Source organism: Salvelinus sp. IW2-2015, linkage group LG30 (genome assembly GCF_002910315.2).
Source record: "Salvelinus sp. IW2-2015 linkage group LG30, ASM291031v2, whole genome shotgun sequence".
NCBI classification, from domain to species: domain Eukaryota; kingdom Metazoa; phylum Chordata; class Actinopteri; order Salmoniformes; family Salmonidae; genus Salvelinus; species Salvelinus sp. IW2-2015.
In genome coordinates, this window is record NC_036869.1 from 2,540,575 (window position 1) to 2,563,760 (window position 23,186).

The 23,186-nt window shown below is 43.6% G+C and overlaps 1 protein-coding gene across 1 annotated transcript in view; it reads right to left on the reverse strand.

Annotated features, from left to right (window-relative positions):
• Positions 1–544: 544 nt before the first annotated feature.
• The window catches only part of LOC111954735 (HEPACAM family member 2), a 27,310-nt gene continuing 4,668 nt past the window's right edge, over positions 545–23,186 (reverse strand). The window contains exons 2-9 of the mRNA XM_023974632.2: positions 11,260–11,619; positions 10,180–10,464; positions 5,976–6,275; positions 4,823–4,948; positions 2,642–2,663; positions 2,497–2,531; positions 2,019–2,092; positions 545–1,602 (exon numbers count right to left, since the gene is read on the reverse strand). Of these exons, the coding sequence (XP_023830400.1) occupies positions 1,468–1,602; positions 2,019–2,092; positions 2,497–2,531; positions 2,642–2,663; positions 4,823–4,948; positions 5,976–6,275; positions 10,180–10,464; positions 11,260–11,619 (1,337 nt within the window). The 3' untranslated portion in view covers positions 545–1,467. The remainder of the gene's footprint in view (positions 1,603–2,018; positions 2,093–2,496; positions 2,532–2,641; positions 2,664–4,822; positions 4,949–5,975; positions 6,276–10,179; positions 10,465–11,259; positions 11,620–23,186) is intronic.

A 23,186-nucleotide genomic window follows, 5' to 3' on the forward strand; every position in this document is an offset into this window, starting at 1 on the left:
AATGCTGAATGCATTTAGTCAATATTTTGCCCACGGTCAGGCTCAAAATGTAAATCCTCCCAGTGTTTCTACAAGGAAAGTAGTATCAGTTTTATCTAGGACCAACTCTCCAGCACATTTTGGGGATAAACTAACACATTTGACACAGCTGATGGTATTCTTGCAGTTGGTCTGCTTTTGCTTGAGTCATGCATCTAAATTAAGATTCACTCACTCACTCTCCACTCAACCCTCCCTCCCACACACACATACATAAACTATTCGTGACTAGGAGTCAGCAGGAGCAGGTGGAAGGCACAGTACCACACGCTGAACTCTCCTTCTGTCGTTCCCTCTCTCTCACCAAACCAGAACAGACTAGACCAGAACAAACTAGAACAGACTAGACCTGATCAGACCAGTGACACAACTAAATAGCACTGCATTCACCACCAGAATAACGGACAACCGTTCACAACACATCTGACATCACTAAAGTTATTCATTTTAGACGTTATGGGAGGCAGAAAACATTTATCATACAGTTAATTATTGAATCAAGCTATTCAAATTGTTATAAATCTTTATTCAAATACAAAAAGTGCATATCTGTAAGTGGAAACTGTACAATACTCTGCAGACAGGCAACAACACATCTGGCATTTCACACTCCGGTGGAGTGTACTTGGCAATGTCAAGATCAACAAAATTGCTACATTCAGAAAAAGACAGGAAGATAGGACTCATAACATATTCACTAAAATAAAATGTAATTTCTTTCAAAACAAAACAATAAAGTAAGTACAGTGTAGAGCAGATGTTGTACTTACATGCTGAAAAATAATGTTATACAACACCTCCATCAGACAGTATCTCACATGCAATGTGATAATTCCTTCATCCAAATATTCTTGCCCACTTCCAGAGGCAGCTTGAAATAGCACATTGAATAAATATAGAATTTGAAGAGAGAAAAAATATTTATGAGCTCTTGTTCTTTCAATTTAAATAATTATTAGAAAATATTAAGTAGGATGTTGAAACTGTGCCAGAGGGTTAAGTGCCTTGCTCAATGGCACATTGCAGATTATTTAGCTTGGGGATTCAACCCAGCAACCTTTCAGTTATTGGCCCAATGCTCTTAACACTACTTGCCGCCTCTAGTAGTGCACAAATTTTTGTATTTTTATTTAATCTTTATTTAACTAGGCAAGTAGGATAAGAACAAATAATTATTTTACAATGACGGCCTACCCAGGCCAAACCCTCCCCTAACCTGGATGATGCTGGGCCAATTGTGCGCCGCCCAATGGGACTCCCGATCACAGCCGGTTGTGATACAGCCCGGGATCGAACCAGGGTCTGTAGTGACGCCTCTAGCACTGAGATGCAGTGCCTTAGACCGCTGCGACACTCGGGATATATATATTCTTATATAGGGAAAAATAGTTCAATTTGGGATGCAATTTGGGATACTCTGGTCTCTGGTTAACCTTCACACTGCTTTCCCAGCAGACTCTGAGCAGCCAGCGTGGGAGTTTCAGGGATGTGCCTGATGACATCATAGATGGTGGTATGCAAATCCTGGACAGACTCTAGGTGTGCCAGAGATCTGCTGGATGCCTGGGAAATGAAAACAAACAACACATTCAGGGACACTATATGTTATGGCAAATGGAGGGAGTGGGAATAGAACCTGGGTCACATGTGTGAAAGGAAAACACGTTAAGCATTCCTCCAATACAGTTCACTTTATGGGGAGGTTGCACATTTACATTTTAATGATTTAGCAGACACTCTTATCCATAGAGATTTACAGGAGCAGTTAGGGTTAAGTGCCTTGCCTAGTCGGCTCTTGGTTTCGAACCAGCAAATGTTTGGTTACTAGCCCAACGCTCTTAATCGCTAGGCTCCCTGTCACACGCTAGGTAGCCTAGTGTGGGCTCATTAATGAGGCTCACTACAATATCAAAGAGGTGTGCCTACAGAAAACTAGGCCTATTGTACAAAGCTGCATTGTTGCAAGACGTACAACATACCTGTGTAGATTCCATTTTCCCAGGTATAGAGACAAACTCATAGATGCCAAAGTCTTCCGTTGCATCCTCATGACCTGCAAGTACAATGTAGTTCACCTGATAGACTTTTTGGTGTCAATGTAGTGTCCTCTCTATTTACTTCCTGTTTCTTGTTCCTTCCTAGTAGGTTATTTTATTTAGGACGTGTCACTTTTGGTTTGGGGAAAACTGAATACCGCCCCACCATAGTTAAATGTATTGAACTCAGTTCACTAAAGCACAGACAGATCCAACTAAAACATGAAGAGATCAGCAACCGAGTTTATGGGCTAATACGCCTGCATAAGACAAACAAGTATGATTACTGTAAATGTTCTATGTTAGTGAAGGGTTTATGAGGAGTATTGTTTGTCTAGGGCTATGTACACGACACTGCCTAACAACAGGCAGGAACGTAAGGGTATAAGGTAAACATTGCAGGTGCAGAGAGGAAACTTACCCGAACGGTGTGGGCGTCTCTGTTCTGTCAAAGGTCTGCATGGGAGAGGCAAAGTCATTTTAATTAAACCCATTTACTGTAGGTAGGCTACCTAGACAGAGGTTATCTTTATTCATGTGTAAGCACTGATCAGTAATGGTCTTACCTGTTATAGATGTTCATGAGAACTGTAAAAGGAACAGTAGAGGTTTTAATATGACATCTTTTACTCTTTAATAACAACAACTATTTGTATTTTACCCTACAGGCAAGATTTCAGGATGTTTTAAGTTGAATGCCTTTCCTCAGAAAAACATGTCATTTTGCCACAGATGCTGTTTGAGTTTGACATACTGTAACATTAGCAGATGATTGGCATGTACTGTACAGTTAACACAATCTAGTGTCTACTGTAGTGTCTAGTGTCTACTGTAGTGTCTAATGTAGTGTCTAGTGTCTACTGTAGTGTCTAATGTAGTGTCTAGTGTCTACTGTAATGTCTAATGTAGTGTCCTAGTGTCTACTGTAGTGTCTACTGTAGTGTCTAGTGTCACTGTGTGTCTAGTGTCTACTGTAGTGTCTAAGTGCTACAGTAGTGTTCAGTGGTCTACTGTAGTGTCTAGTGTCTACTGTTGTGTCTACTGTGTAGTGTCGAGTGTCTACAGTAGTGTTTAGTGTTCTACTGTAGTGTCTTAGTATCTACAGCAGTGTCTACTGAAGTGTATAGTGTCTAAGTAGGTAGTGCATAGTGTCCTAATGCAGTGTCAAGTGTCTACTGCAGTGTATATTGTCTTCAATATTGTCTAGTGTCTACTGTAGTGTCTACTGTAATGTTATAGGTCTACTGTAGTGTCTAGGTGTTACAGTGAGGTCTGTGTTATTGTAGGATCTAGTGTCTACAGTAGTGTCTGTAGTGTCTACTGTAGTGTCCTAGTGTCTACAGTAGTGTCTGTAGTGTCTATAGTAGTGTCTAGTGTCTACAGTAGTGTCTGTAGTGTCTACTGTAGTGTCTAGTGTCACTGTAGTGGCTACTGTCGTGTCTAGTGTCTATAGTAGTGTCTAGTGTCTACTGTAGTCTCTACTGTAGTGTCTTATGTCTATAAGTAGTGTCTAGTGTCTACTGTAGTCTCTACTGTAGTGTCTAGTGTCGAATATAGTGTCTAGTGTCTACTGTAGTGTCTAGTGTATAGTATCTAGAGTAGTGTCTACTGTAGTGCCTAGTGTCTACTGTAGTGTTTAGTGTCTACTGTAGTGCTAGTGTGTCTACTGCTAGTGCCTAGTGTCTACTGTAGTGTCTACTGTAGTGTCTAGTGTCTACTATAGTGTCTAGTGTCTACTATAGTGTCTAGTGGTCTACTGTAGTGTCTAGTGTATAGTATCTTAGAGTAGTGTCTACTGTAGTGTCTAGTGTTTACTGTGGTGTCTACTGCAGTGTCTAGTGTCTAGCTATAGTGTCTAGTGTCTACTGTAGTGTCTAGTGTATAGTATCTAGAGTAGTGTTCTACTGTAAGCGCCTAGTGTCTACTGTAGTGTCTGTTGTAGTGTTTAGTGTCTACAGTAGTGTCTAGTGTCTACTGTAGTGCCTAGTGTCTACTGTAGTGCCTAGTGTCTACTGTAGTGTCTACGGTAGTGCCTAGTGTCTACTGTAGTGTCTCTTGTCTACTGTAGTGTCTATTGTAGTGTCTAGTGTCTACAGTAGTCTCTAGTGTCTACTGTAGTGTCTAGTGTCTACTATCTACAGTAGTGTCTACTGTAGTGCCTAGTGTCTACTGTAGTGTCTATTGTAGTGTATAGTGTCTACAGTAGTGTCTAGTGTCTACTGTAGTGTCTAGTGTCTAGTATCTACAGCAGTGTCTACTGTAGTGTTTAGTGTAGTGCCTAGTGTATACTGTAGTGTCTACTGTAGTGTATAGTGGCTACAGTAGGTAGTGCATAGTGTCTACTGTAATGTCAAGTGTCTACTGTAGTGTCTGTAGTGTCTACAGTAAGGTCTAGTGTCTACTGTAGTGTCTAGTGTCTAGTATCTACAACAGTGTCTACTGTAGTGTCTAATGTAGTGCCTAGTGTCTACTGTAGTGTCTACTGTAGTGTATAGTGTCTACAGTAGGTAGTGCATAGTGTCTACTGCAGTGTCAAATGTCTACTGCAGTGTCTATTATCTTCAATATTGTCTAGTGTCTACTGTAGTGTCTACTGTAATGTCTAGTTTCTACAGTAGTGTCTAGTTTCTACAGTTGTGTCTAGTTTCTACAGTAGTGTCTAGTAGCTACAGTAGTGTCTAGTTTCTACTGTGTTTACAGTTGCTGCTATCACCCTAAGTCATAATGAATGTAACCATAACATTTACCTCTCTTGGGATGATGACAACTCCTTCTGAAGTAGACCAGTAACATACAGCTAATGAACAGACAGGACAGAGTGATGGCAGCCAGAGGAGAGAATGATCTGCTCTCCTGGACATATCTCTCCTTTCCTACAAATGAAAGAGAACAACCATAAACTCTTGCAGAATCAGTGCCTCTTTAAAAACCGCTCCTCAAAATCCACTTTTCTAAAACTATCGTCTAATGTATGATTTTATATAGCTATTTTGTTTTCCATCTCAATTTTTCTGTCTCTATCTTCTGTAGTCCTTTTATTAATTTTGAGTGGAACTTTGTTAATCTGTCATTGAAAAACACTGTATAAACAAAGTTTGTTTTGTTACAGTCAGAGTAAAATGTCAAAACTTTAAACAGGGCCGGTTTCCCAGACACAGATTAAGCCCAGTCCTGGACTAAGAAGCTCTGCTATTGAGAATGGTTGTTAGTTACGGAATAGGCATAATCTGTGACTGGGAAACCGGCCCTGATGGTTTACTGACAAAATTGTACGAATTTGAGAAGAGTCCAAGGTGAGAGTAAACCTGTCAACCCAGACCTGGTGGACAGTTAGTGTGTTTAGTTTGTTCATCGACTTTTTAGATCATTCTTAATAGGATATATATATTTGCAGCGTTATTTGCTATACAGTAGCCAAGATTATGTGTATCTTTTTCAATTTGGAGCCTGAAACCACCTACGCATAGAAACTCCACACATGCAGTAAAACATGGTCAACAATGAGACCAGCTGTTATTTTTCTCTGTTTACTCTCCCATAGAGCCAGTGGACTTTTACACAGGCCAGAGTGACCAGGACTTGGCAACTAAGGAGAAATACAATATTTATGATTCACCTTGTGTGGGTGGATTAACGGGCTCTGTTCTAAATGTACCTTTCATTTGGACTCTCAGCAAGCAAGGTTACTGCTCATAATTAGAAAAGTCATACTTTATAAACTACGTAGGTTACAAATGTAGGTCTTCACCTTGGTACCTTATGGCATGATAATGTGCACAGTGTGTACTCAGACCTGATTCCCAGTTCCACCTACGCTATGCCAGCACCCCAGGGCTGTGTGTGTGTGTGTTCCCAAGCCCTCCTACGCTCCCTCCAGCACCCCAGGCCAGCTCTACCCACCTGTCCCCAGGCTGGCCACCACCAGGGTGAACTGGGTCTCGTCCTGCTTCTGGGTCACATTGTTAAACGCCCTACACAGGAACTCCTCGGCCTGGGCCAGTTTGTAGGAGGTGACCTCCAGGCGCAGTCCCACAGTGATGACCTCAGTGGCGTTGTTGGTCTTAGAGATCCACATACAGCTGTTGGGAGGGTTGGAGTCGGCCTGACAGTCGAAGAACACCAGCTCACCAGGGTTCACTGTGAAGACCTCTCCAGTTCGCAGACCATGGTCAGACTTCACAGCCAGGTTGTAGGGGCCATCTGGGAGATATTAGAGTGGTTCATATTGTCACAAACCGGCCCCTGGGAACATAGTTTTATGATCGACTTCAAGCTCTATTGGGACTGTGGAAAGCTAGGATCCTTTGGCAGCTAGGATAAATTGTTTTATTAGCAATAATTCAGAATGTCAGGGCCTCCTAAATGACGCAGCAGTCTGAGGCACTGCATTACAGTGCTTAAGGCGTCACTACAGACCCGAGTTCGATCCCGGGCTGTGTGCATCTGGCCGCGACCAGGAGACCCATGAGGCGGCGCACAATTGGGACAGTGTCGTCCGGGTTAGGGGAGAGTTTGGCGCATGCATGCTGACGCCGTCGCCAATTGTACAGTGTTTCCTCCGACACATTGGTGCGGCTGGCTTCCGGACTGAGCGAACAGTGTGTCAAGAAGCAGTGCAGCTTGGCAGGGTCATGGCTCTCGACATGGCTCTCGACCTTCGCCTCTTCCGAGTCCGTACGGGAGTTGCAGCGATGGGACAAGACTGTAACTACCAATAGGATACCACGAAACTGGGGAGAAAAAGGGGTAAAAAAATTATAATTCTAAAAAAGATACATATATATTCAGAATGTCATTAAATGACCAAACATGTCATCCTATTGTGAGGCAGCATTGGGCTCTTCACCACTACAAATCAGGTTACAAGACATACAGTGCCTTCAGAAAGTATTCAGACCCCTTGATTTTTTCCACATTTTTTTACGTTACAGCCTTATTATAAAATGGATTAAATAAATGAAAATCCTCAGCAATCTACACACAATACCGCATAACGACAAAGCAAAAACAAGTTTTTCAAAGTTTTTGCAAATGTATTCAAAATATAAGAACAGAAATACCTTATTTATATAAGTACTCAGACTTTTTGCTATGAGACTCGAAAATTGAGCTCAGGCGCATCCTGTTTCCATTGATCATCATTGAGCTGTTTCTACAACTTGACTGGAGTCTACCTGTGGTAAATTCAATTGATTGGACATGATTTGGAAAGGCTCACATCTGTCTATATAAGGTCCCACAGTTAACAGTGTAAGTCAGAGCGAAAACCAAGCCATGAGGTCAAAGGAATTGTCAGTAGAGCTCTGAGACAGGATTGTGACGAGGCACAGATCTGGGTAAGGGTACCAACCCATTTCTGCAGCATTGAAGGTCACCAAGAACAGTGGCCTCCATCATTCTTAAATGGAGAAGTTTGGAACCACCAATACTCTTCCTGGAGCTGCCCGCCCGCCCGGCCAAACTGAGCAATCAGGGAAGAAGGGCCTTGACCAAGAACCCAATGGTCACTCTGACAGAGCTCCAGAGTTACTTTGTGGAGATGGGGGAGAACCTTCCAGAAGGACAACCATCTCTGAAGGACTCCACCAATATTGAACTAGTCAAGTCAGTTAAGAACAAGTTCTTATTTACAATGACGGCCTACATCAGCCAAACCCAGACGACACTGGGTCAATTGCACACTGCCCTATGGGATTCCCAATCACAGCCAGTTGTGATACAGCCTGGATTTGAACCAGGGTGTCTGTAATGATGCCTCAAGCACTGAGATACAGTGGCTTAGACAGCTGCGCCACTTTAGTGGATCCCTGTCTGTGAAATGTTCAGTTGTCTGTTATATTTTGTCTATGTCTATGGTCTATTGTCTAAAAACCTAAATAAAATATATTTATCTAAAAAATATAAGATGTTAAGGCAAAGAAGTTCCATCTATTAAATCCCTTTCCTCTGACTGCATCTCAACATACAACCATTAGCAAATGCATTTAGCATAATTGGACTGCAAATTGGCCTACTACAACATTTGTTGTCTTGTTTTCAACTGTAGAGTGGGTTAATGTCTGAACATATGTCAACAGTATCCTTCCACGTCGGCTAACCTCCAAACCTGCCACAACCAGCCTGGTTTCCTTAACCTAACGGAGGCCCGATAGCGATACTGCAGTACTGACATGATAGTATCGCCACAGAACAGTGGGCCTCTGTCAGAGTCCCATGCAAATTTCAGTCACTTCTGTTTTCAGACCTCACTGAGCTCTCTTATCGTTTGAATTTACATACTGGTATTACTCATAGAAGGCCAGGAGGATGGAAGTCTTTACACTTCTGTAAAATGTGGAAAATACAGTGCGGGAAGTTGAGTCATTAAGTTCTTTCCCCAGGCTCTTATTTATTAATTTTTACATGTATTCTGCATTGACTAGCTCATGAATAACAAACATTATGTTCTATTGTGACCCATGTTGTATGAGACGTAGTTTTATGAGATGTAGTTGTATGAGACATAGTTGTCTGTGAAGTAATTTTTATGAGACGAGTAGTTGTATGAGACTTAGTTGTCTGTGAAGTAGTTGTATGAGACGTAGTTTTCTGTGAGTAGTTGTATGAGACGTAGTGTCTGTGAAGTAGTTGTATGAGACGTAGTTGTCTGTGAAGTAGTTGTATGAGACGTAGTTTGTCTGTGAAGTAGTTGTATGAGACGTAGTTGTCTGTGAAGTAGTTGTATGAGACATAGTTGTCTGTGAAGTAATTTTATGAGACGTAGTTGTATGAGACTTAGTTGTCTGTGAAGTAGTTGTATGAGACGTAGTTGTCTGTGAAGTAGTTGTATGAGGTAGTTGTCTGTGAAGTAGTTGTATGAGACGTAGTTGTCTGTGAAGTAGTTGTATGAGACGTAGTTGTCTGTGAAGTAGTTGTATGAGACGTAGTTGTCTGTGAAGTAGTTGTATGAGACGTAGTTGTCTGTGAAGTAGTTGTATGAGACGTAGTTGTCTGTGAAGTGTTGTATGAGACGTAGTTGTCTGTGAAGTAGTTGTATGAGACGTAGTTGTCTGTGAAGTAGTTTTATGAGACGTGGTTGTCTGTGAAGTAGTTGTATGAGACGTAGTTGTTTGTGAAGTAGTTTTATGAGACGTAGTTGCCTGTGAAGTAGTTGTCTGTCTGAGACATTTGTACAACATTTTTATAGTGGTGGCAAGTAGCCTAGTGGTTAAGACCGTTGGGCGAGGTAATTGAAAGGTTGCTAGTTTGAATCACGAGCCGACTAGGTAAAAATCTGTTGCTGTGCCCTTGAGCATGGCACTGAACACTAATTGCTCCTGTAAGTCGCTCTGGATAAGAGTATCTGTTAAATGACCAAAAATATAATGTATAACGTGCAGTAATAGACAGAAATACAGTAATGTGCTGTTAAGGACAGAACTATAGTAATGTGCTGTTTTAGACAGACCTACAGCGATGTAGACAGACAGACAGAACTACAGTAAATGTGCTGTTATAGACAGAACTACAGTAATGTGCAGTTTATAGACAGAACTACAGTAATGTTCTGTTATAGACAGAACTACAGTAATGTGCTGTTATAGACAGAACACTACAGTAATGTGCTGTTAAAGACAGACCTACAGTAAGTTCTGTCATAGACAGAACTACAGTAATGTGCTGTTATAGACAGAACTACAGTAATGTGCTGTTATAGACAGAACTACAGTAGTGCTGTTAAAGACAGACCTACAGTAATGTTCTGTCATAGACAGAACTAACAGTAATGTGCTGTTATAGACAGAATACAGTAATGTCTGTTAAGACAGAACTACAGTTGTTCTGTTAAAGACAGAACTACAGTAATGTTCTGTTAAAGACAGAACACAGTAATGTGCTGTTATAGACAGAACTACAGTAAATGTTGTTCTGTTAAAGACAGAACTACAGTAATGTTCTGTTAAAGACAGAACTACAGTAATGTGTTGTTATAGACAGAACTGCAGTAATGTTTTGTTATAGACAGAACTACAGTAATGTGCTATTATAGACATAACTACAGTAATGTGATATTATAGACAGAACTACAGTAATGTGCTGTTATAGACAGAACTTCAGTACTTACAGAAGACACTGAGGTCCAGGGTGTGGCTCTGTCTCTGGCTGATGTGGTTCCTGGCCAGGCAGCGGTACTGTCCAATGTCCTTCTTCCTCACAGGGCTTATCACCAGAGTAGAGTTGTCCTGGGAAAACTGATGGCGATCACTAGCATCTAGGGGCATGTTGTTCCTCAGCCACTGGTACTGGACCCTGGTTCCGTTCTCCACCCTACAGGTCCACGTCACGTTCTCCTTGTCCTCAACAACTGTAGAAGATGGTGTCTTCTGGATAACTGGAGTGGACACAGGTACTGGAGAAGGGGAGAGATGAAACAGTAGGATGATGATAGGCACATATTAAGTGCAGCCAAGCAAGCCACAAAAGTACATATCTTTGTAGTTACTTAATTATCCTAGTTACTGAAGGAACCTAGTTACTGAAGGAACCTAGTTACTGAAGGAACCTAGTTACTTAATTAACCTAGTTACTGAAGGAACCTAGTTACTGAAGGAACCTAGTTACTTAATTAACCTAGTTACTGAAGGAACCTAGTTACTAAAGGAACCCAGTCAGAGGCAGCTGTCTATCGTTGTTTCTGATTGGGAATCATACTTAGGCAGCCCTTTTTCCCACTTTCTGTTGTGGGATCTTGTTTTTTTGTTAGTTGCTGGTTTAGCGCTACAATACTTTGCGTGTCGTTTATCTTTCTTGTTTTTTTTGGTGTTCGTTTAATAAATTCAAAATGTACACCTACCACGCTGCACCTTGGTCTCATTCCGACGACAGCCGTAACACCTAGTTATTGTTATTTTATTGTGTTCCTTTTTATTTTATTTTTTACTTTAGTTTATTTAGTAAATATTTTCTTAACTCTATTTCTTGAACTGCATTGTTGGTTAAGGGCTTGTAAGTAAGCATTTCACAGTAAGGTCTACACCAGTTGTATTCGGCGCGTGTGACGAATACAATTTGATTTGATTTGATTTTAAAAGGCTAAAATAAATATATTTCTTACCCTCTTAATATGTCTTTTATATTGCTTTAATAAATCTTCAAAGGACAATACAGACTGACAGATAAGATTCTCTGGTGTCCACTAACTCACCATCGACGGTGACGTGGACAGTCCTCTCGGCCCGGACGAGCTCCTGTCTCTGGGGGAAGTGAATGTCCAGGTCCAGGTGATAGTCTCCCTCCGCCGCCTCGTCCAGTCTGGGGATCAGGAGAGAGGCGTTGGGGGGCTGGAAAAAGTAGCGGTTCCTGTGTCTCATCGAGGCCAGCATGATGACTGTGTGGTTGTGGAATGTCACCAGCAGGGTTTTGGGGCCCCCTGGCCGGGTCTGGTACCAGCTGCCCTGGATCTCAACGTCCTCCAATCGGAAGTAAGTCTCCACGGAAAGGAGGAGGGACTTCCCTTTGACGCCATGGAGCACGGACGGAATATGGACGATCTCTGAGTTTACTTCTGAGGATGGAGGGAAGGAAGGGGTGAGACAGAGCATTATAGAGGAGGGGAGGAAGGGGTGAGACAGAGCATGATAGAGGAGGGGAGGAAGGGGTGAGAGAGAGCATGATAGAGGAGGGGAAGGAAGGGGTGATGACAGAGCATGAATAGAGGAGTGGAGGAAGGGGTTGAGAAGAGCATTATAGAGGAGGGGAGGGGTGAGACAAAGCATTATACGAGGAGGGGGAAGGTGAGACAGAGCTTATAGAGAGGGGGGAGGAAGGGTGGAGCCCAGAGCAATTAATAGAGGAGGAGGAAGGGTGAGACAGAGCATTATAGAGAGGGGAGGAGGGGTGAGACAGAGCATTATAAGGGGGGAAGGGGTGAAAACAAGAGCAGTTATAAGAGGAGCGGGAGGAGAGGGTGAGACAGAGCATTATAGAGAGGGGTGGAAGGGGTGAGACAGAGCATTAATAAAGGAGGGGGAAGGGGTGAGAGAGAGCATTATAGAGGACAGGGAAGTGTGAGACAGAAGTCATTATAGAGGAGGTTGGGAAGGGGTGAGCAGAGCATTATAAGAGGAGGGGAAGGGGTGAGAGAGAGTCAATTATAGGGAGGGGAGGAAGGGCGTGAGACAAATGCATTATAGAGGTAGGTTGGGAAGGGGTGAGACAGAGCATATAGAGGAGGGGAGGAAGGGGTGAGACGAGGCATATTATAGAGGAGAGTGGGGAAGGGGTGAAGAGAGCATTATAAAGGAGGGAGGGGTGAGACAAAGCATCTAAGTAGGAGGTGGGAGGGGTGAGACAGAGCATTATAAGCAGGAGGGGGAAAGGGGAGACAGAGCAATTTAGGAGGAGGGAAGGGGGGTGAGACAAAGCATTATAGAAGGGGGAAGGAGGTGAGAACAGAGCATTATAGAGGAGGGGAGGAAGAGGGTGAGACAGAGCATTATAGAGGTCAGGGAAGGTAAGGGGTGAGACGAGCATTATACGAGGACGCGGGGGAGGGTGAAGAGAGCATTTATAGAGGAGGGGGGGAAGGGTGTATGACAAGAGCCATTGTAGATATGGGGAGGAAGGGGTGAGACAGAGGCATTATAGAGGGTGGAAACCGTAGGGGAGGGCAGGCGGGGTAGCGACGAAGCAGAAGGGACTATCGATTTAATCGATCGCTATTCTATGGCATGGGAGGTAAGCGTTCGGCTCGACGCGAGCATTATGAAGGCAAGGGTCGATCATGGCCGAGGGAAGGACAGTGGGAGGTGAGACAGGCAACATTCATACTATAATTTTTACACGAGACGCCGCCATAGGATGAGCCGTGCCGTCTATCTTGTCTAGCTGAAGATTCATGCAGGTAGCTAGGGAGGAAGGGGTGAACAGGCATGTATAGAGGAGTGGGGGGATAAGGGGTGAGACAGAGGCATTATAGAGGAGGGAAGGAAGGCGGTGAGACAGAGCATTTATAGAGAGGGAAGGGGTGAGAGAGAGCATTATAGAGGAAGCGGGAAAGGCGGTGAGACAGAGCATTAGTAGAAGGAGGGGGGAAGCGGGTGAGACAGAAGCTTATAGAGGCAGGGAGGAAGGGTGAGACAGAGCATTATAGAGGGGGAGGAAGGGGTGAGACAGCATTATAGAGGAGGGGAGGAAAGGGGTGAGACAGAAGCTGATAGAGGGAGGAAGGGGAAGAGACAGAAGTATGATAGAGGAGGGAAGGAGAGAGTATGATAGAAGGAGGGAAGGGGAGAGACAGAGTATGTTAGAAGGGAAGGAAGGGGAGAGACAGAGTAATGTTAGAAGGGAAGGAAGGGGAGAACAGAGTATGATAGAGAGGGAAGGGGAGACAGAAGTATGATAGAGGGAAAGGAAGGGGAGAGACAGAGCATTATAGAGGAGGGAAGGAAGGGGGAGAGACCAGAGTATGATAGAGGGAAGGAAGGGGAGAGACAGAGCAATTATAGGGTAGGGAAGGAAGGGGAGAGACAGAGTATGATAGAGAAGGGAGAGAGACAGATATGATAGAGAGAGATAGAGTATGATATAGAGAGGGAAGGAAGGGAGGACAGAGTATGATAGAGAGGGAAGGGAGAAGTAGATAGAGGAGGGAGGAGAGATCAGAAGTATGAATAAGGAGGGAAGGAGAGACAGAGTATGAGATGAGGAGGGAAGGGGAGGAGAGGAGTATGATAGAGGGGGGGGAAGACAGAGTATGATAGGAGGCGGAGGGGAGGAGAGACAAGAGTATGATAGAGAAGGGAGTGAGACAGAGTAATGATAAGAGAGGGGAGAGATAGAGTATGATAAGGAGGGAGGAGAGATAAGTATGATAGAGAGGGAAGGGAGAGACAGAGTATGATGAAGGGGAAGGAGATAGAGTTGATAGAGAGGGAGGAGAGATAGAGTATTGATAGAGGCAGGGAGGAGAGATAGGATATGATAGAGGAGGGAAGGAGAGATACGAGTATGATACGAGGCAGGGAGAGAGAGACAGAGTATGATAGAAAAGGGAGGAAGAGACGAGTAATCGATTAAGAAGGTAACGATGGAGAGGAGAGAGAGTATGTAGATGGTAGGAAGGAGGAAGATCAGATGTATGAGATAGAAGGGAAGGAGAGGACAGGTAATTGATGGGACGGGGGGAGGGAGAAGAATAGAGTATCGAATAGGAGGAACAAGGGGAGGAGAGACGAGTATGATAGAGAAGAGGAGAGGAGAGGAGTATGATAGAGGAGGAAAGAGAGTAGGATGAGAGGGAAGATAGTGTAGGTAGATATAGAGGGGAGGAGGATGAGAGTATCGATAGAGAAGGGAGGAGGATGAGTATCGATAGAGGAGGGGAGGAGAGACAGAGTATCAGTAGAGGGGAAGGAGGATAGAGTATTGATAGAGGGGGAGAGAAGAGTAATGGATAGAGGAGGGAGGAGAGATAGAGTTGATAGAGGAGGGAAAGAGAGATGATGAGTAGTGAGGGATGAGAGTGATGAGGAGGAGAGACAGAGTTGATAGAGGAGGAGGAGAGAGAAGTATGAAGAGAAGGGAGGAGAGAGAAGAGTATATAGAGGGAGGGAGGAGAGATAGAGTATCATGAGGAGAGGAGAGATAGAGTATGATAGAGGAGGGAGGGGAGAGATAGAGTTGATAGAGGAGGTGAGAGAGGTAGATGTTGAATAGAGGAGGGGGGAGAAAGGATAGAGTATGATAGAGGAGGGGAAGGAAGATAGAGTATGATAGAGGGGGGAGAGAGAGTATCGATAGAGAAGGGGAGGAGAGAGAGTATGATAGAGGGGAGGAGAGCAGAGTATGATAGGAGAAGGAGGAAGAGACAGAGTATGATAGAGGAGGGGAGGAGAGACATGAATATTGATAGAGGAGGGAGGGAGACAGAGTATGATCAGAGAAGGGAAGGAGAGAGAGTATGATAGAGGGGGAGGAGAGATAGAGTATGAATAGAGGGAGGAGATGACAGAGTATGAATATGAGAAGGGGGGTGAGAGAGAGTATATAAGAGGAGGGAGGAGAGACAGAGTAACATGAGGAGAGAGAGATAGATATGATAGAGGAGAGGAGAGACAGAGTATGATAAGAGGAGGGAGGAAATTGAGTTATGATAGAGAAGGGGAGAGACAGAGTATCATAGAGGAGGGGAGGAAGACGATAGAGTATGATAAAGAGGAGAGGAGAGACAGCAGTATGATAGAGAGGTGGAGGAGATACTAGAGTGAGGTATACAGAAAGAAGAACGTTTTAAAAATAATCTCAGAGTGACCTGTTCATTGTCTTGGGGCACTGTGTTTCCTACCCGTTAAGGCGGAATATCCTCAGCGCCACCGGAAAGGTCTCAACCAAGGGAGGAGATAGAGTATTGATAGAGGAGGGGAGGAGAGATAGAGTAAAATGATAGAGGAGGGGAGGAGAGTAAGTATGATAGAGGAAGGGGAGGAGAGACAGAATCATGATAGCAGGAGGGGAGGAGAGAACAGAGTATGCTAGAGAGGGAAGGAGAGAGAGTATGATAGAGGAGGGGAGGAGACAGATAGAGTTATTGATAGAGGGGCAGGAGAGAGGTATGATAGAGAAGGGGAGGAGCGAGAGTATGATAGAGGAGGGGGGAGAGACAAGTATCAATAGAGGAGGGAGGAGAGAAGATAGAGTATGATAGAGGAGAGGAGAAGACAAGAGTATGATAGAGAGGGGCGGAGATATAGAGTATGATAAGAGGAGGGGAAGAGACAGAGTATGATAGAGAAGGGGGAGGAGAGATAGAGTATGATAGAGGAGAGGCAGAGACAGAGTATGACTAGAGAAGGGGGAGGAGAGCCAGAGTATGATAGAGGTAGGGGAGGAGAGATATGAAATAGAAGTATGCAATAGATAGAGGGAGGGGAGGAGAGGATAGAGTATGATAGAGGCGGGAGAGACAGAGTTGAAGAGGAGGGAGGAGCTTATAAGAGTGAGGTATAACAGACAGAAAGAAACGTTTAACAAAATAATCTCAGAGTGACTCTGTTCATGTCTTGGGCCACTGTGTTTCCTACCCGTTAAGTCATAATCTCAGCGCCACCCGAAGGTCCTCAACCGCGTTTCAGTACCCATCAACCCAGCAGAAGGAGTTTGATGGTGCCATTCTTACTCTCCTCAACATAGTCTATAGACATGGTAGAGGTGCTAAATCCCAATGGATGTTGACTATTTCTGCTTCAACACAATCCACAGCCCTACATGTCTGGCACAGGATGACTCATAAGGGACTCCCTTAATGGGGGACTGGTTTTGTGGCTTGTTGGACTCCTGAGGGCGCAGAGGTCAACAGGCGGGTCAAGGTGGGATCCCCACGTGGTCGGACATAATATACACGCAATAATAACCAACACAGGCTCTCCTCAGGGATGTGTTTTGTCCCCACTCCTGTACATCTTGTACACTAATAGTTGTACTAGTTCCCATCCTGACAGATACCTCATTAAGTCCGCTGATGACAGTGCCTTGATCAGCCTGTTGCATGATGACGAGGAACATCATGGCCCGGTCCTAGATGACCTTGTAGAGTGGTGTGACAAATCACACTTGGTCCTCAATACCAACAAGACCAAAGAGATGTGCATAGACTTCAGGAAGCGAACAACACCCACCTCTGCAACATCTATCAGAGGTCAGAACATAGAGATTGTAGAGGACAACAAATATCTTTGTGTCCTCTTGGACAATAAGCTTCAGTAGAGTAAATGTACAGACCTGATCTACTCAATGCATCAGCAGAGACTGTACTTTCTCAGAAAGCTGGGATCTTTTAATGTTGACTGTACTATACTGACTCTGTTATACAAATCTTTCAATTGAGAGTATTTTAACTTTTTGTATTGTTTGTTGTCATCCAGAAAAATATGCTGAGAGGGATTATCACCACATAAAGGTACTTGGAGTCAAACAGACAGGCTTGGATCAGATCTTTAAGGTCAGGGCCCTCAGCAGGCTCACAAAATCATTTTAGACCCAAGCCACCCCCTGTACCCGGACTTTGAACTATTCCCCTCTGGGCGCAGGTATAGGGCACCCCTCAGCAGGAAAAACACAACAACTAGACAATCATTTGTGCCAGGTGTGATATCCCTCCTAAACAGGCTAATGTTCCTATTCACTTGGTAAGGCTAGCAGATTAGTCTCTTTCATTGGTATATACTGTATGTAACTGTTGGGAACTTTGTATTTTTAATTTGTTGGCTACTATATTTAAACACCACTTTAAACATGTACATGATGCTGCAACAAAATTTCCCCATAGGGATGATAAAGTCAGTAAAAAAAAATATTTAAAAAAATACTGCAATGTTTGTCCTGACTGATTAGCGTTCCATTCTAGATGTACCTAGTCTCTATATGTTTCTGGGGGTGAGAGTTGTGTAAACACCTCGCACATGTATTCAATCTAGACCCGTATTCATAAAGCATCTAAGGGTAAGAGATACGAAAGTGATACGAAAGAGATACTGTCACGATCGTGTGGACAGACGGACCAAGGCGCAGCGTGATTGGAGTTCCACATCTTTATTTTTAGTGAAACTTAAAACAAACCAAGAAACTAACAACAACCGTGCAGTAATGAGGGGCTACATGCACTGACTCAAAATAAATAAATAATAATAAATAAATAAAATAAAAAAATATCCCACAAAGCAGGTGGGAACAGGGAACCCTTAAGTATGATCCCCAATTAGAGACAACGAACATCAGCTGCCTCTAATTGGGAACCATAGCAAGAGCACCAACATAGAAATATATAACCTAGAACACCCCGTAGGCGTGACAGATACGATTATACGGACAGGAGGACCTGATCCCAAATCAGGACTCCTACTACCTAGATCAGCACTCCTACGACCTAGATCAGGACTCCTACTACCTAGATCAGCACTCCTACAACCTAGATCAGCACTCCCTGTGGCTGGCTCCTCTTATTCACCTGGCAAATGTTGCTCACCACAGTTCAGTTCCCCTCCCTCCCTATACCCCCTTCCTTTACTGTCACAGTCTGCTTTCCAGAGCAGACTACTAACTCCTCAGAGGAATAGGATACCACTAATGGAGGGCCCTGGAAGAAGGACCTTTATCGCGCTGTGGCTCTACACTGCACTACTTACACTCTCAGGTTAAGGAGGAAGAAATATACGGTCGTGGTCTGTATGTTTACGTGCACTGTGTCCACCTTGTTGGGATACCAGTGCAGTGGAAAAGCTGAAGAGCCCGGATCTTTAGTGGTGTGACATGGCAATGTCGGACGAAACATTATGTTCATGTAGTTATCTGGCATACCTTGGTGATTGGCCATTGCTGACATCTCAGCACAAGTTAATGAATGCATTTCAAGAGAAATTATAAAGTTTGAAAGTGCACTAAAGTAAGGGCCCACATCAACTTGGCCCATTATCTTCATTGGTTAATCATGACGACCAAGACTGTATTATTTGATCAGTTATTACACGCATTAATAGAATGTACTTTTAACCTTGTGTAGCTTAACATTCTGTAGACTCCCTGTTGTCTAAGGGTTAAAAATGACCCGCCTTCACTAAACACCTCAATTAAAGCAGCTTAATTGAATTTTAAACCGCAAATCTATTCTTTCATGAAAGAAACAACCTGTCATTCATCACAAACTTTGTCAATATCGTGGTTTCCCTCTTCACATAGCAGAAGACTGCATTTAATTTAGTGGAAACCCCAACCAGCTATTTGATTACCCACCTGTCATAATTGTTTTCTTTACTGAAAGTAGAGGTTATTATTACTTCTATTATTAGTGCTAAGTACTGCGTTGTGGGTGTAAACGTACATTTTTTAGCAAGAGATAGCACTTGTAATAGCCTAAGAAAGTTGCAGAAATGGGCAAGAAAACTAGTTTTGAAATGCCATATTTATTGAAGGTAAAACAATAACAGTCTTGAACTTTTTGGGCAAATAGTTGATATTTCTTATATACTGTACAATGAGGAATGTCAACTGACAAAATACTAGTCTTCTCCCCTTTTTAACCATGCCCCCACGCCACAAGGTGTACAAACAACAACAATTTTAAATAAGAATAAAATAAGATAATAGATACAAAACAAAAAATGTGAAGAACATACACATAACTCAATTAGCACATGTAAGAACAGTACGCAATGTGGTTGCTGGACTTTGCAGAGATTTCTCACAGTTGCAGCACATAGTGAATGTATTTTAATCCTTCTTTGGGGGGAGAATTGGCATCTCCTCCTCTTGCTGCCCCAGCCAACAAGCTTCAGGTGGAATCAGACAAATCAGCCCCCCTGAACAGCTTTCAACAAGCGCTGCAGAGCTGCTGTGCGGGAGGCGCTGCCTTCTGAATGTGTGGATACAAGTGCCTTCCAGCTGCTCCAAGAACCCACCTCTCTGTTGCCGCGATCAGGCACCAGGTAGGGTGGATCTTTCCATATCATGAAGGCATTCGCTATGCACACGTCATCAGTCTTACTGTAGCCTCATGTGACAGAGGACCAGAGGACGACGAGACAGATAGCATGCGCTCGCTGTCACGCGTCTAGATTCCCACTACACTCTATGCTCACAAGAGTTGAGCAGCCTTGTACGCCTTTTTGTTCGTGATTGCTCCTGATGAGGGCATGTGGAAATCACCCGCATCCTTCATACGACTACTGATACTCTAGCCATAGTCTCTATTCAGACCAAAGCAGGCTTGCTAGGAGAGCCAGCGACAACTCTTTTGCGCTTCTTTAGAACAAAGGTAAGAAAACTTAAGTGAGTGGGAAACCTTACCAGCTGCCAAATGGAAAGGTGAAGCGCAAACTCCCTGATCGGGAGCAAGGCCGTCCTCTCCCCCTTGTTGCGAGGAGTGCTCAGGGGGAGCCAGATACTTGTTCTTCTAAGACTGTGTCACCATGGTGATCTTACCCTTCAGGAAGCTTCTTGGCTGAGTGTCAATCAGTACACACTAATCTACAATTTCTCATTTTGTGTGTTGTGCTTTGCGTTTTTGTGGTGTGAAAGATTTTAGAACTGCCTGGTCAAAAAATGACCATAAGACAATCTTTGACCCTGGGGTGTACAGCTTTCATTGGAATAGAACAAAGGCATTGTTCACTTTTTCTAATGTTGTGGTCACGCTAGAAAAAGTCCATCAAAATGTAAGTTAACAAAATATAATTTAGGCATTTTCTCTGCTTTTAACATAGTGCGGGTCATTTTTGGACCCGTAAGACAACACAAGGAGTTAATTTCATAGTGTATATTATGACAGGAATACTCTTATGCATGTGGTGTTCATGCATGTCAGTATTGTCCATGTTGAGTCTATGGAAATCAGACATCTACGTAAACATATCTGACCAAATTTACACATGATTCAGTTCTGCGGTAACTGAGAGAATGCTATGGTGGTTGACTACAGTTGGTGCTACGTGGTTATGTCACATTTTGCAGTCGCGACCGATATTTTGAATCTGATGTCCACTGTTTCATATACTTTATGCTGGCTTTTATGGTTGTAAAAAGGGGGTTTTAGCATTTATTTCTGGTTCAGACAGACAGACTTTAGACAGTCAGAAGATGGAGGAAAGACACACTGGAAAGAGTTCATCAACCAGGCCTCTGCTGACTCAGCTTGTCCACGAGATGGGACCAGAAATAGGACTGGGCATTTCTATCACAAAATGGCAATTCTTTTTCACTCCTAGGCCCCCGTTATTTTCCAAATAATTATTATAATGGTCAGTCCATCTTGCATTTGCAGTATTTGCCCTATGGCCAATCCTTCCCTGCTGATGATAATAGATGTCCAACAAATCTTACATGACCAGATAAGCTCACCACCGATGTCCTAACACAACAATGGAGCTCACTTCTAAAGAATGTGTATGTATTGGAGCTCACTTCTAAGAATGTGTTTGTATTGGAGCTCACTTCTAAGAAGTGTGTTTGTATTGGAGCTCACTTCTAAGAATGTGTTATATTGGAGCTCACTTCTAAGAATGTGGTTTTATTGGAGCTCACTTCTAAGAATGTGTTGTATGGAGCTCACTTCAAGAATGTGTTTGTATTGGAGCTCACTTCTAAGAATTGTGTTTGTATTGGAGCTCAACTTCTAAGAATGTGTTTATATTGGAGCTCACTTCTAAGAATGTGTTTTATTGGAGCTCACTTCTAAGAATGTGTTTATATTGGAGCTCACTTCTAAGAATGTGTTTATATTGGAGCTCACTTCTAAGAATGTGTTTTGTATTGGAGCTCACTTCTAAGAATGGTGTTTATATTGGAGCTCACTTCTAAGAATGCTGTTGTTATTGGAGCTCACTTCTAAGAATGTGGTTTATATTGGAGCTCACTTCTAAGAATGTGTTTGTATTGGAGCTCACTTCTAAGAATGTGTTTGTATTTGAGCTCACTTCTAAGAATGTGTTTGTATTCACTGAGGGTCTTGTTTATGTAATCAAGGAAGGAGGAGGGGACACTTGAGGGTGGGTGCATCAGTAGCATTCAGCTCTGCCAATGGTGCTGGTGGCCTTTATTTGGGGTCCAAAACAGAGTGCAACAGGCGGAATGTGTGTGTGTTATAATTGTGTGTTTGTGTGTGTGTGTGTGTGTACGTGGCAGTGCGTGTGCGTGTGCGTGTGTGACAGTGAAGACATCCCCTCACCTTCTCAGAGTCCATTGCCTCGGTTAATCTCACTGTCACTGTCTCTTATCACCACAACAATCCCAGGCTTGTTTAGTGACAACAGTGGCAGCAGCGGGTTCAGCACACTGTCCTGCTTATTAACAGACCTTCCCCGGCCTATGCTGGACTACACAGCCACGCTGATGGCCTAGCTAGCAGGCCACTTGGGAGTGTGGATGGATGGGGGAAGGCCGTTTGTATTATTTAGGAATAACACCAGCACACAGTTCATCTATTGTATGAACAACAGTGGCAGTCAGCAGGGCCTGGACGTTCCCCGGAGAACTGGACTGACTGGGGAGGATGGAGGGGAGAGAGAGAGAGGAGGAGGGAATTGAGGAGCGGGATGGAGGATGGAGAGGAAGAAGGAGGGAGGAGAAAGAGGGGGGATGCTTGGATAGAGAGAGAGAGGTAGGAGGAGGAGGGAGGGTGGAAGGAGAAGGAAAGAGGGGAGAGGATGCAGGGAGAGAGAGCAGAAGAAGGGAGAGAGGGAGGGAGATAGAAAATAGAGGGCATTGAAACAGAAAGGGAGAGAAAAGTGATAGGGGAGCGGGGAGAGCGAGAGAGAAAGAGGTGAGAGAGAAGGTGTGGGGGGTTAACCTTTGACAGCCTACCTGCCTGCTGCTGTTTAATCTGAGTTGGCAACACAACACACAACATCACCTACTCCCTTCCTAATTCGAATCCTAATTTAGCCGTATTGAACATCAGTGATACAATTTTCAGCGGCTAAATCATAACGCTCTAAGATGTTTGCTTAATACCTGCTTAGCAGTAATATGATAGGCTTGTCAATGTCTCACAATCACTTATTCAATTAGAGGTTCAGGACAGAGGTCTGGATAAAGTAAATGGAATGAATGAATAAATAGGCATGACACAGATGTGTCAATCATGTAAACATAAGCGGATATCGCAGACTCTTTCTGCTTACAGTGCTCAGCACGAAAAGGAGTCTGCACATGCTATAAATAGACTGCTATGGCTTTCATGTTCATGAAAAAGCTCATTTGTGTTTACGTGTGTTCAGGACTGTATTTATAAAGCATACCGGAGCTGTAGGAGTCCTGATCTAGGTCGTGAGTGCTGATCTAGGTAGTAGGAGTCCTGATCTAGGTAGTAGGAGTCCTGATCTAGGTAGTAGGAGTGCTGATCTAGTCTAGGAGTGCTGATCTAGTAGTAGGAGTGCTGATCTAGGTAGTAGGAGTCCTGATCTAGGTAGTATGGAGAGCTGCTGATCTAGGTAGTAGGAGTCCTGATCTAGGGTAGTAGGAGTGCTGATCTAGGTAGTAGGAGTGCTGATCTAGGTTGTAGGAGTTCTGATCCCTGTAAGTATGAGTCCTGATCTAGTAGTGGAGTCCGATCTAGCGGTAGTAGGAGTCCGATCTAGGTAGTAA